We start from the raw sequence: 13,460 nt of genomic DNA on the forward strand, positions 1-13,460 counted from the left end.
AGTATTAGGTCTAAATCCGGGATAATCGTTCCAGGTAAAGCGCGCCACTAAAGCCACTTACATTTTATTTTGGACCCTAAAATTTCTCTGACAGGCCCACACTAGTTGCACAGTAGCCTACCATCTGATGATACAATCACATCTAATGAACAAACCTTTCTAATATCACCCTGCAACTCACAACTGGCAACCCACTGAAGCTAAGCAGGTGTGAGCCTGGTCAGTACCTGGATGGGAGACCTCCTGGGAAAAAATAAGGTTGCTGCTGGAAGAGGTGTTAGTGGGGCCAGCAGGGGGCGCTCACCCTGCGGCTCATGTGGGTCCTAATGCCCCAGTGTAGTGACGAGGACACTATACTGTAAACAGGCGCCGTCCTTCGGATGAGACGTAAAACCGAGGTCCTGACTCTCTGTGGTCATTAAAAATCCCAGGGTGTTTCTCGAAAAGAGTAGGGGTGTAACCCCGGCATCCTGGCCAAATTTCCCCATCGGCTGTTATCAATCATGGCCTCCTAACAATCCCCCTCTGTGAATTGGCTTCATTACTCTGCTCTCCTCCCCACTGATAGCTGATGTGTGGTGAGCGTTCTGGCGCACTATGGCTGCCGTCGCATCATCCAGGTGGATGCTGCACATTGGTGGTGGCGGAGGGGAGTCCCCATTACCTGTAAAGCGCTTTGAGTGGAGTGTCCAGAAAAAGCGCTATATAAGTGTAAGCAATTATTATTATTAAAACCAATCTAATCAATGATGATTTGCCAATCCTTGTTATTACATGATTCACATATGGACTTCATTGTGTTTTAGAGAAAATATCTGCCCTCTTCATATGCAAGCAACGAGTACATGTTCCAACATCAAGCATGTTAGTTGAGCTGTGTCAAGGGAGCTTTTGTAGCCATCCCCGTTACTCGTGGGCTGTTAGCGCACAGCGCGTTCCCGCCGTGCGCGTCCCCTGGCACAGCGGAGTTGCGCAAGGTCTAGACTTCGGAGGAGAGTGACGTCACCCCCGTAACTGGCTCAGTGGGCTGAGCCCTCCTGCTGCCCGGACATTAACACCTCTCGTCAGTTCAGTCTTAATCAACTCCTAGAGAACTGGTCGACAGGCTTCACATCTTTCTGTGCCACTGGGGCCCCAATGTTTAAGTGGGAATATAGGCCACAGGTGTGTTTTCCAGGCACGTACTTGGAGGGTGTGTCAGTACAAGCTTTATTCAAATAAATGTAATACTATTACCGTTACAGAGAAGAGGAAAAAACAAAACAAAGAGATAAACTTCAAGCTCATGCTAATGAATACCTTTATGATTTTTTTCTTTAAAGTTTAATGACCACGCGTAAGAGGACTACAGCTTTCGAAGTACAAACCTGGTTCTATCAGTGACATCAACCCCAAAGTCTTTCGACAACAGTGGTTAAACTCGCTGCCGTAAAAGACCAGTCATCTGACATTTTATAACCATTTTCGTCTAAATAACTGATGACTTATTTGTTTCTATGGGATGATATTTACAATATATACAATAAGTAAATATAATATGCAATGTATCGGTATTGTACATTTTGTTTTTTGGTATTTTTCAAAACATCTCGAAACTATTACGTTGAAAAAAAACAGGTATTGGTATTAGTATTAGGTAAGAAAACAGGTTCTTACCCTCCATTAAGTCTTCCGTTGTGAAAATGTCCCTTGTATAAGCGTTTCCACCAAAACCACTCAAAAGTCTATTACACCATACTGACTGCTACTGATATTTTCCGTCGAAAAACAAAAATATATCCATCAGTCCGTTTCTTCCATGCGGTCAGTGGAAAACAGCGAACCACATTTCCCATAACTCCCGGCGGTAGGCGAAAAGCTCTTCCGGGTTACACTTGCGCAAGAGCGACGTGTGGCGCTACATGTGGGGTCAAGCAAGTGGAAAGCTTTAGTCTTTGTCGGCGGTCTTGTGCTCGGGACTTTGATACATTTTTTTTTTGGGGTGGGGGAAGGAGGAGAGGAGTAAAAAAAAATTAATATGTTTCACGCTGTTCGTGGAAATGTGGCGGCGGTGTCTCGCCTCCTCATTCCCCGGAACCGAGTGCTGGTCGAGGCCGTGAGAGGAAGAAAGTCCCGCAGCGACCCCAAGGCGAAATCCAAGGCCGGCAGGATCAAGGTGCCTCCGCCCGTCGACCCCGTGGAGATGCTTGTGCTCAAGGAGAGATTCACGCAGTATGACCTTATCATGAGAGCACTGCGGTCAGTAAAAAGACGTTTCTGCAAATCAAGTATTAATCACTGAGATGATCGAATACTTCATCGTTACCAAAAAGCGCTGAAACAAAACAGTGGGTTAAGCATCAGGGTCACTGTTAATTGTTGTATAAAATAAATACTCGTCTCCATTGGTTCAAACAATATAAAACCCCAAATGTTCTCCTCTGCTCGATATGTTTTGCCAGGTACAGGGTGTCGTTAAATTGCCATTCATTTTCAAGTTGAGTGCTAGAGGCGGCTGTTGTGGGTCTCCTCTCCCCCATCGCCGTCCTGTTCCAAGAACGTATTCAGTTGCATATCTTCTTTTGATGTAGTTTCCATCATTATGACTTTAAAGACCAACGTGATAGTTATGTTAATTAACAGACGATTTTCAGAATATGTTACTTTAAAATAAGGAGGTCAATATGAAAACTGAAGGGGTGCCGCGCACAGACTAGAAGCGTCTAGAAGCGGAGTGTCTGTACACTAGCGTGCAGTCTTGGAAGGAATTTCCTTGAATCCTAAAAAGGCTGCTTTTTTGAATGTTGGAGTATCTTCTGTTCTGTATAGTTTTCTCCCTGCTTGACAGCTTACAGAACAGAAGATAGGTGATGCGTTATTTTCAGTGTGTCCCCTTAGTCTTTTTCAACTCACTATTTCTAAAGATTGGGAATACCTTTACCTTATTTCATTGGTTAAGTACATCTGTTCAATTACGAACTCTGGTCATTGTTGGCTCAGAATACCCCTTACAAGTTAAACAGAGTTTGGACCCAAATGATCCCTAAATCATTAACAAACCCAGTACTTAATGGTTCACTGTTTCTTCCCAGTGTTTAGCTTCTGGTGGGTTAATGATGATCTTTGATAACCTTTACTTGATTTGAAAAGATGCCTGATACAATACCTATAGAAAGTCTACACCCCCCTTGGAATTATTCACATTTTATTGTGCTACAGCATGGAACCATGATGTATTTAACTGAGACTTTTTGCCACTCATCAACACAAAGCACTCTATAATGTCAAAGTGGAAAAAAACCCAGACATTTTACTAAATTGATTTAAAATAAAAAACAGAAAATAATTGAATGCATAAGCATTCATGCCCCCAGAGTTAATACTTGGTAAGACCAACTTTGGCAGCAATTACAGCTGTGAGTCTCTTTGGATAAGTCTCTATCAGTGTTGCACATCTTGACACTGGAATTTTTGCCCATTCTTCTTGGCAAAATTGCTCAAGCTCCATCAGGTTGGATGGGGACTGTTTGTGAACAGCAGTTTTTAAGTCCTTCCACAGATGCTCAATTGGACTGAGGTCTGGGCTTTGACTGGGCCACTCCAGGACATTAACCTTTTCGGTTTTAAGCCTCTCCAGTGTGGCTTTTGCTGTATGTTTTGGGTCATTGTCCCGCTGGAAGGTGAATCATCTTCCGAGTCCCAGTGCCCTTGCGGATTGCATCCATTTTTCCTTCTATCCTTAAGAGTTTTCCAGTCCCTGCCGCAGAGAAGCGTCTTCAAAGCATGATGCTGCCACCACCATGCTTCACTGTGGGGATGGTGCTCTCAGTGCGATGTGCTGTGTTAGGTTTGTGCCAAACAAAAAGTTCAATTTTAATAATAATAATAATAATAATAATAATTGCTTACAATTATATAGCGCTTTTCTGGACACTCCACTCAAAGTGCTTTACAGATAATGGGGACTCCCCTCCACCACCACCAGTGTGCAGCCCCACCTAGATGATGCGATGGCAGCCATAGTGCGCCAGAACGCTCACCACACACCAGCTATCAGTGGGGAGGAGAGCAGAGTAATGAAGCCAATTCATAGAGGGGGATTGTTAGGAGGCCATGATTGATAAAGGCCGATGGGAAATTTGGCCAAGACGCGGGGGTTACACCCCTACTCTTTTCGAGAAACGCCCTGGGATTTTTAATGACCACAGAGAGTCAGGACCTCGGTTTTACATCTCATCTGAAGGACGGCAACATTTTACGCTATCGTGTCCTCGTCACTATACTGAGGCATTAGGACCCACATGGACCGCAGGGTGAGCGCCCCCTGCTGGCCCCACTAACAGCTTTTCCAGCAGCAACCTTAGTTTTTCCCAGGAGGTCTCCCATCCAGGTACTGACCAGGCTCACACCTGCTGAGCTTCAGTGGGCTGCCAGTTGCCAGTCTCATCAGACCATAGAATCTTCCTCCAAATTGTTGAGTCTCTCATGCACCTTTGGGCAAACTCCAGCCAAGATGTGATATGAGTTTTTTTCAAAGGCTTTCTTCTTGCCACCCTTCCATACAAGCCAGATTTATGAAGTGTGCGTGCTATTGTTGTCTCATGCACAGTTTCTCCCATCTCTGTCATGGAGGACGGTAAGCCGTAGGCCTCTTGGTGACCTCTCTTACTACGGCACTTCTTGCCCGGACAACTGGCAGTCCAGTTCTGGGCAGATTCACAATTGTTCCATATATTCTCACCTTTTTAATGATGGACTTCACTGTGCTTCAAGGTATATTCAGTGCCTTGGAAATGTTCTTATATCCTTGCCCTGACTGGTATTTTTCAAGAATCTTGTCTCGGATCTGCTTGGTATGTTCCTTGGTCTTCATGGGGTAGTGTTTCCTTGCACTAAGTGGGGAAGCTCCCAGACACGGGTGTATTTATTCTGAAATCATGTGAACCACCTCAACTGCACACAGGTGGACTCCAGTCAAGTAATTATAAGACTTGGAGAAGAGAGGTGGTTACTTCAGAGGTAATTTAGGTGTGTCAAAGCAAGGGGGTGAATACATATGCATTCTATTATTTTCTGTTCTTTATTTTAAATTAATTTAGTAAAATGTCTGGATGTTTTTTTACTTTGACATTATAGAGTACTTTGTGTTGATGAGTGGCAAAAACTCTCAGTTAAATCCATCATGGCTCCATGCTGTAACACAATAAAATGTGAACAAGTCCAAAGGGAGGTGTAGACTTTCTATAGAAACGGTATAATACACAACTGGATTTGAATGATACAGACAGCTGTTTTGGGGTTATTCTAAGTTTCAAGGACATTTTGTATTTCCTCTCACATACAGTGAGGCACATTATTGCAAAGGTGAAGCAGCTCTTAGGAGGCCTGTGGCTTGGCTCAGGCGAGGGACTTGCCCAGGGTTTGTTCTGAGGCTCTAGAGCAGCCAGAAAGCCACAGGGCCTTGAGAGCCGCTGTGTCTGCAGGGTTTCTGTGAAGAGGCAGCAGCACCTGAAGAGCCAGGAGAAGCTGTTAAACTGGCCAAGTTGGGACAATAACAAGCTGGTTCAGTTCACGACGAGCCCATCTGGAAAACCTGAGGACATACTCCAGTTTCAGGATTGGGGGTGATCCCTGTGTAAGGGTAATGGCGTGGAGCTGGAGTATCCAGCTATGGTCTTCTGGGTTTGGAATCTAGAAGGTGTTTTCCGTCTCTTTAAATTTTGAACAGCCCTTCATCTGTGCCAGTTAAGCTTTAAATGGCACAGTGTATCTGCCTCTTCCATCCACCTATCCATTTTCTAAACCGCTTCATCCAGTACAGGGTTGCAGGGGAGCTGGAGTTTATCCCAGCAAGCAACTGGCACAAGGTGGAATACACCCAGGACAGGACATCTTTCATCAGTCCATCAGAGGGCAGACAGACAACACCCACACACACTCACACCAGTACCAATTTTCCCAGAAGCCAGTCAACCTACAAATATGTCTTTAGACTGGGAGAAAATTCACACAAGCATGGGGAGAACATACAGACTCCACACAGATAGCACCCCCTGTAGCCCAGGGCCGCAGTGCTACGAAGCAACAGTCCTAACAACTGTGGCAAAGTGCTCAAACTGGTGACAATGTAAAGAGACACAGGAAACCTTGCTGGATTTTGGATTCCAAAAGCCAACATTTGGGAGTCTCTGGTTACAGTAAGTGACTCAGCGGGAGCTGTGGATGAATAACTCACTGCCTGGACAGGGAGTCTCTAGCCCTCGTCCCTGATGGCTGCATCCCAGCTGGTTTTGTACTGTCTCTGTTATGCCACCAACTTCTGTAAACCTGGGAGAATTTTATTCTGATTAAACAAGTGAATTGTTTACTTTACTTGATCATTTGGAACCAAAATCTGAGTACCTTAGACTCATTTTGTCTAAAATTGTCTCATTTTGTCTCATTTGTTTTTTCAATTTGTCTTAATTGAACAGATTACTGGCTCAATTACAGGTTTTCTCCGTATTTAGAAACAGGTGACTTGGGATACTGTTTGAATTGTGGCAGTCCCTAGACAGGGGGTCTCCGGCTCTGGTCCTTAAAATCCAAATCTGGTTGCAGATCACCCTAATTACCTGTTATTCAAGGATCAGGAGCTGTTTGTTAAGCAATTGATCAAATAAGCAAATAATGTGTTAATGAGGGGAACACTGGTTATTGAGGAATTGAAGGATGATAATGATAATAAATTTATTTTATATAGCACCATTAAAGGTGGCTTCTCAAAGTGCTTTACAGAATGACAACAACAATCAATAAACACTATTACAATACACAGAGGAGACCGTGGATGGTGGTACTAAGTACAGTAGGAGCAGAGGGGTGAAGAATGGAACCAATTCAGTAAAGGCTCTTCTAAAGAAGAAGGTTTTGAGTCTGGATTTGAAGGAGTTTAGAGAAGGTGACTCTCTGATATCCTTGGGGAGAGAGTTCCAGAGCTTGGGGGCATAACAGGAGAAGGCCCTGTCACCCATACAATGTAGATGGACCTGGGGGACAGTCAGGAGACCAGAATTAGAAGAGCGAAGGTTGTGAGGAGGGGAGCACGGCGATAATAGTTCAGACAGGTACTGAGGTGCCAAGCCATGCAGAGCCTTATAGCGTGAGGATATGAAAGTATATACAGAATTTGACAGGAAGCCAGTGCAAGGACTCCAGGATAGGAGACATGTGATCACTTGCACTAGACCTGGTCAGGATTCTGGCTGCCAAATTTCGGATATACTGCAGTTTGTTCAATGTAGATTTAGATACCCCAGAGAGTGGAGCATTACAGTAGTCAATTTGGGGAAACACAAATGTGTTGATCAGCTTTTCAGCCGTAGTTAGTGATAACATAGGGCGTAGTCGAGCAATATTTCTGAGGTGAATGATGTTTTGACAATATGCTGCAAATGTGGGTCGAATGTTAAGCCTGAATCAAATATCACCCCAAGGTTTTTCAATTTAGAATGAAGCTCAAGTACAGAACCATCTACAGAAATGGTTACAGGATTGGCTTTACAAAGCTGATGGGGGGTGCTAATAAACATGAGTTCAGTCTTGTCACGTTTAGAATGAATATAGAAAGAGAATCAGAATCAGAAGCTATTATAAGATCGTTAGTGACTTTGACCAGGGCAGTTTCTGTGCTGTGAAGTTGACGGAAGCCAGATTGGAGGGGTTCGAAGAGGTTGTTTGCCATGAAGTGGTTATGTAACTGAAATGTGACAGTAAGTTGGAGATGGGGTGAAAATTGTTTAGATTTTCGAGAGCCCATGATAGGCTTTTTTGGCAGAGGGGTAATGGCAGCAGTTTTGAGGATCGTTGGTACAATGCCAGTGCTCAAGGAATCATTTACAATATTGAGGATAATGGGACAGAGAGAAGAGAAACAGGACTGAAATAAAGTGGTGGGAATGGGATCTAAAATAGATGTGGTGGGTTTCATGTGTGTAACTAGTTTATTGAGGGATGGTGAGTCAAGAAGTCGGAGAGAAGGGAACCAGAAGGAAATTCTGCTTTTTGTTCCAGCTCATCTCTAAATTTAATTGAACCCACGGCTTGTTTAGTTGATCACAGATGAAAATTGCTTCAGAAAATTGCTTCAGGCAATCAGTACCTGATTAAAAGGCTACCTCTGAAACCTGTCGGATTGGGATTTTCCAGGACCAAGGCTGGAGAAACTTGCCTTCAACTATGAGTTTCTTTGGATAAACGTGCCTTCTAGACTACGGATTATAAAGAAACATAAAGAAGACTGCAAACAAGAGTAGGCCTTTCAGCCTGTCTGACTCTCTTGAGCTTGATCTCATCCATTTCCTGAAAGAAGCCAAGACATCAGCTTTGATGGATAGCTTGTTCCAGACTCCCACAACCCTTAGTGTAAATCAGTTCCTCCTCCTGTTTTTTTTTGTTTGGTTATTACTGTCTCTTTACAGTCAGATGTCATCAATTTTATTTATTGTACAAGATAAATTGTATTAAATTTTGATAAAGGAACAAAACAAAATGCAACATGAAGTGTTAATGACACGCAGCGAGTTGGAATGAATCAGACTGAAAGAAAATGCTGTTTAGATGCTTACTGGAGAAAATGCTGTTTTTCTTTTAAGTTAAAGCCTGCCAACTGGGGCACCGATTCGATATCTTCTCAATATGTGATGGACAAAGTGTTTCAGCAAGGTGGAAACTGTACGGAGCAGAGGGGTATTTGTAGCCTGCCATGCACTCACAAGGGGATGTTGTTTGTTGGCACAGGGCAGAGTTCAAGGAGGAGTTGCTGTGGCGGAGGTACCAGGAGGAGGTGGGCACCCTGGCAGAGGAAAGAGCCAAGCAGGAAGCTGAGGAGCACCAGGCTCTCATGGCTTGGAATGACGCCGAGAACCAGAGATTGCGCAAACTACGGTAACGGCAGGCACCTGTCGGCGAACAGTGACGTGTTATTGCGTGACAAGTGACCTGTCTGTAACATGTAGCACGGGCCCATGTGGCTCAAAAGAAAGGCCCCTCACAATTGGACTTTTTTTTACTAAGTACGCAGACTTGATGCTCCCTGAGAGGTTAGTTCTGCCAAATCAAAGTTCACAGCTCTTTCTCATACCCACGCCTTAGAATCTTCTCAAAGTGCTCTACAGCATTTCTTGGCATGTGGTGAACCACAGCATTAGATTGAAATGTTCGTCCCTGTTAGATAAATGTCTGTAGCCGAAAGTCACTGTGTGTTTTTTTTTATCAGTCAGTCTTGGTTAGAGCAGAAGACGAAAATGGGGAAATAGGTGTTAAAACGCCGAAGCCCGTGTACTGCAGTATTCCTGCCTTGCACGCAGCTCTCTGAATGAACAGCGCAATGGTGACACCCACTGGGTGCAGCTGTTTCACCGGGGCAGTTTACAGAGAAAATAATTAGATTGATTATTGGTTGGACTAATTGCTTGGTTCCTTTAAACGACTGTCTCACCAACTTCCATACTTGTCAGGGAGTAGTCCTGGTCTTGGTCACTGTTTTTTTTTCCTTTCATGTGAAACAGCGAGGCGCGGATCCAGAAGGAACTGGAGCAGAAAGAACTGAGGAGAGCCGAGGCAGCTATCTCAAGAGAGAACCAAATGGAAACTTTTGTCAAAGAAAAAGAACAGGAGGTTCTAAAGCTACAGGTATAAAAAAAAAAGTTATAAACCGGGCGCACGCTTTCTTTAGTTCGAGACAAGTTATTAACAGTTAACCTGTTGATATATTGGCATGTTTTCACCAAAGTGAGCCTTTATCAGGACAGACATTTTGGGCAAAGCAGAGATCTTATGTAGACAAGTAGTCCCTAACCACTGGCCTTCCACAGAAAGGGAAGCCTCCTTTTAATATGATAATTGTCAGAGAAATAGATCCCCCTGGCCATAAATACAATCAGCAATTTGTACAAATCCAGCGTTAAACATTGCTGAATAAACTGTTCTGGACTAAGGTTCATATATGCACCTGGTTCTTTCTACTGTTTGCTTTGGGGTTTTTTGCTGCACAGCACCTCTGTGTTCTTCAGATGAGCATTCGGTTTTCTGTTTGTAAAATAATTAATAACACAGGGGTTTACACCACAGCCTGAAAAAGAGCTTTAAACCCTTCTGTGGATATTTGACTACTGTAATTTGTTGCTTTACTACAAAATACTGTAGAATTGTTACTGTATCTGCAAAAAATCTCAAATAGTGAAATGGTGTGATCACTAATAAAACATACAAAGGCTAACATTGGTCTTATTATTTTAGAGATCATAGCTTTTACTGTTTTGACTAAAGTGCTGTTTTTTTTACTTTTAACACAGGAGGAAGCAAAGAACTTCATCACGTTAGAGAATTTAGACCAGCAAATTGAAGAAGCCCTCGACAATCCGAAGAATTATAATTTTGCGATTGATAAGGAAGGCAGAGTTGTAAAAAGGACTGTGCTACAGTGAGGACAGTATTGCAGAACTGCTGAAGCTGTTGTATAAAACGTTTTGGATTAAATATTATTAATAACATTTCCCCTCTCCACGGCTCCGATGTGTATATATTGCAGCTGAATTCAGGGGCTTCTGAACTCAGTTCTTGGAGGACGCAATGTTTTTTGGTGTTCATGACAACCTTTACAGTCTGTTAAACAACTAATTATCTTCTTTCTGTTGTCTCCTTTTTAAAACAATAACAGATTTGGATTTTTTTTTAATTATTAAAAATGCAACAAATCAGTTCTGGAAACCATAGCATTTTTTTTACATTTTTCATATTCTCTTTTCAAACACGTTTTTTTCTTGTGTGCATTTGCTTACTCAAACTTTGCGGTCCATTAAAGGTACAGTTACCACCAAAATACATCTGAACCTGTTTAGAAATATTGCAATTATGTAATCAATGAAATAGAAGAGCCTTACAATAGAAACGGGGCTTGAGACTCCTATTGCAAGTAAAAAGCAGAGCATAGACCTACAGATAATTGAATACACAATACATCATACTGTTTGCTTAGCACTGTAATGCCGTACGAAATTCTAAACCCACGGCAGTTCGTGTGAACGTTACGAGTGGCTGAAAAGTAAGAGTCGAATTAGCGAGAAAAGCACCGTGTTACTGAGTGCCATGACTCAAAAGGTGGCAGTGCTTGAATGATTCAGTCCTTTTCTCGTTCATCCTTTAATTTCCTTGAATAATCCCATTGTCTTAATTGTTACTCATTACAAAATACCGTGTAATTTGTTTTGTTGCGTAGTTGGAAGATCACGAACTTCCTGCCTTCTTGACTTCCTAAGGCAGTACTCATACATGTTAACAGTACCCCCACCCACGTGGAATACAGTGTACAGTGATTAATAATGAGCTCCAATGATGAGATTTAACTCTGACCTTTCAAGGATAAGCAGTACCTCTGGTCACTCACGGAAAGGAGTTTAACACACTGTTCTCTTGCTGTGGTCTCACGATTATGCATACCTTGTTTTATTTCAATCTGTCAAAAAACGCATCTGTTTAAGTGTATACAGTATGTGTGTGTTCGTGTATAGTTAGGTTTTTCAAATTGATCTTTTTTAATGAGTTTAGGTCTGTTTAGCGCACCCTTTCTTTCTCTTTAATGTGAGCATTTTGATCTATATTAAACAACGGTGGACCAAACTTAATTTTCTTAGAAAACGTAAGCCTTAAAACAACGTCCTCTTCGCAGTAAACCTGATAGAATCTCATGAGATTTTAAGGTTTTTAAATATAATAAAATATTCAATTTTGTACGTGAGATAAGCTGTTCGTTTTTTTTTTCCTCTGGTACTTGAGTTTTTACAGTTTTTTCGAGATGTTAATTTCCTGAAAAACAGAATAGTGGTGGTTTATGACGTTTCAGAATTCATTTGCACTTACTGTAAAACGTTTCAAATGCCTGCAAGCACCTGAAAGATTCAGAAACAGGGTGGTACAAATCCAGATTTTCACCCATTGCACGGAGAGAGTGAAGTAGAGTGGGGGTGGGCTAGTGAGGTTTTATGTTTAGAAATAATTTACTATCGGCACGTTCTTAAATTCCTGTTAGTGTTACTCGGTATTGAAATGAATCGACCGATTAACCGTTACTTGGTAGTTCTTCACATCAGCATTGAAAATATCATAATCTAAAATTAACCCTCTGGAAGCAGATTAAGGTCCCTCACCCTTCTCCCGCGGTCGGTGCAACACTGGTCGACAGTGCAGCAGGTTATCCCAGAGAACCCGCTATCACCGAAGATGGCTCCACAGCCGAAACGTTGTGTTTTTCTTCTCCTTTCAGCAGGGAATAAACCTTTACTTGTTCCGTCGCAGGTTATCCCAGATGTTGTGGGTGTTGGATGGAAGATAAAGTCCCGCTTTTATGTCGCCGCTTGCTCGGCTGAAAAGTAGAAAAGCGATCGGTCCTGTAGAATTAATTACTTCTGCTTTCATTTGCACATTTTGGGATACTCCCGCACCTCACTTAAAGTTTGAGGAAGATTTCTAAAACGTGGTTTAAATAAAAATAGAATTTTCTTGTATTTAATCTCTTGTCTACTGTTTTATTTTGTGGGGCTTCGTTGCGTCTGTTGTGTAGACAATTGCAGGACTGAAGTCCTTTATCGGAAAATCGGTTATTCCTTCGAATGGGGAGCCGTAGCAGCCTAAAGGCTCGGAACAGGGCGCCTAGTCATCAGAAATAAGGAATTGCGTTGGTCCAGTTCAGTCAATAATGATCTGATTTAGATCAGTTTGAATAAAACCCTACAGACACACTAGACTCCGGGATCAGGATGGGACCAGCTCTGGTTTACAGGCACCAGTTATCCTAGTCAGTGTATCTTTGGGAAATGGACACGGAAACCACACGGAAGCATAGAGAACATTCAAACTCCACCCAAAAGGCATCTAAGGCTGAATAAACCCAGGCTGCATTGTTAATTTCGTACACAAATGATTGCATAAGCAAAGTCACAGATAGACATCTCATTAAGTTTGCTGGTGACACAGCTCTGGTCTGTTTATTAAAGAGCACAGAATACCAGCATGGGCCCATTCTAAATGATTTTTCTAACTGGTGCAACAAGTTCTCCCAAAAGTTAAATGTTTCAAAAACAAAGGAACTGGTTATTGATTTTAGGAAAAAGACCACACACCCTCAACCCACTACAATTGATGGTCAGCCTGTTGAAATTGTCAATGACTATAAGTACTTGGGACTGGTCATTGACAAAAACCTAAAATGGGACAAATGTTGTGACACGATCTATAAAAAAGGCCAACAGAGACTCTTCTTTCTTAGGAAACTCAGGTACTTTAAGGTGGATAAAACTATTCTTACACTTTCCTACAAATCATTCATTGAAAGTGTCTTAACATGCTGCTTCACTTGTGGGTTTGTCAACAGAAGTACTGATAACTGTAGTAGACTGGCAAATCAGTGAATATGAGTGGCAAAATAATCGGGAATAATCAAATCA

At 42.4% G+C, this 13,460-nt stretch overlaps 1 protein-coding gene across 1 annotated transcript; it reads left to right on the forward strand.

Moving 5' to 3' along the window:
- Nucleotides 1-1,902: 1,902 nt before the first annotated feature.
- mrps26 (mitochondrial ribosomal protein S26) lies at nucleotides 1,903-10,511 on the forward strand. The gene is made up of 4 exons (XM_006629140.3): nucleotides 1,903-2,238; nucleotides 8,758-8,904; nucleotides 9,528-9,651; nucleotides 10,314-10,511. Exons 1-4 carry the CDS (start codon nucleotides 2,018-2,020, stop codon nucleotides 10,443-10,445), a joined length of 624 nt encoding a protein of 207 aa, XP_006629203.1. The 5' UTR covers nucleotides 1,903-2,017; the 3' UTR covers nucleotides 10,446-10,511.
- Nucleotides 10,512-13,460: the final 2,949 nt, after the last annotated feature.

Source organism: Lepisosteus oculatus, chromosome 1 (assembly GCF_040954835.1).
Source record: "Lepisosteus oculatus isolate fLepOcu1 chromosome 1, fLepOcu1.hap2, whole genome shotgun sequence".
Classification (NCBI taxonomy): Eukaryota; Metazoa; Chordata; class Actinopteri; order Semionotiformes; family Lepisosteidae; genus Lepisosteus; species Lepisosteus oculatus.

Excerpts from the sequence above, each read along its gene's own strand:
- mrps26 (XM_006629140.3), top strand. The coding sequence starts at position 2,018 with ATGTTTCACGCTGTTCGTGGAAATGTGGCGGCGGTGTCTCGCCTCCTC. Across the intron at positions 8,905-9,527 it reads CAGAGATTGCGCAAACTACG|CGAGGCGCGGATCCAGAAGG; the intron begins GTAACGGCAGGC and ends CATGTGAAACAG. Across the intron at positions 9,652-10,313 it reads AGGAGGTTCTAAAGCTACAG|GAGGAAGCAAAGAACTTCAT; the intron begins GTATAAAAAAAA and ends CTTTTAACACAG.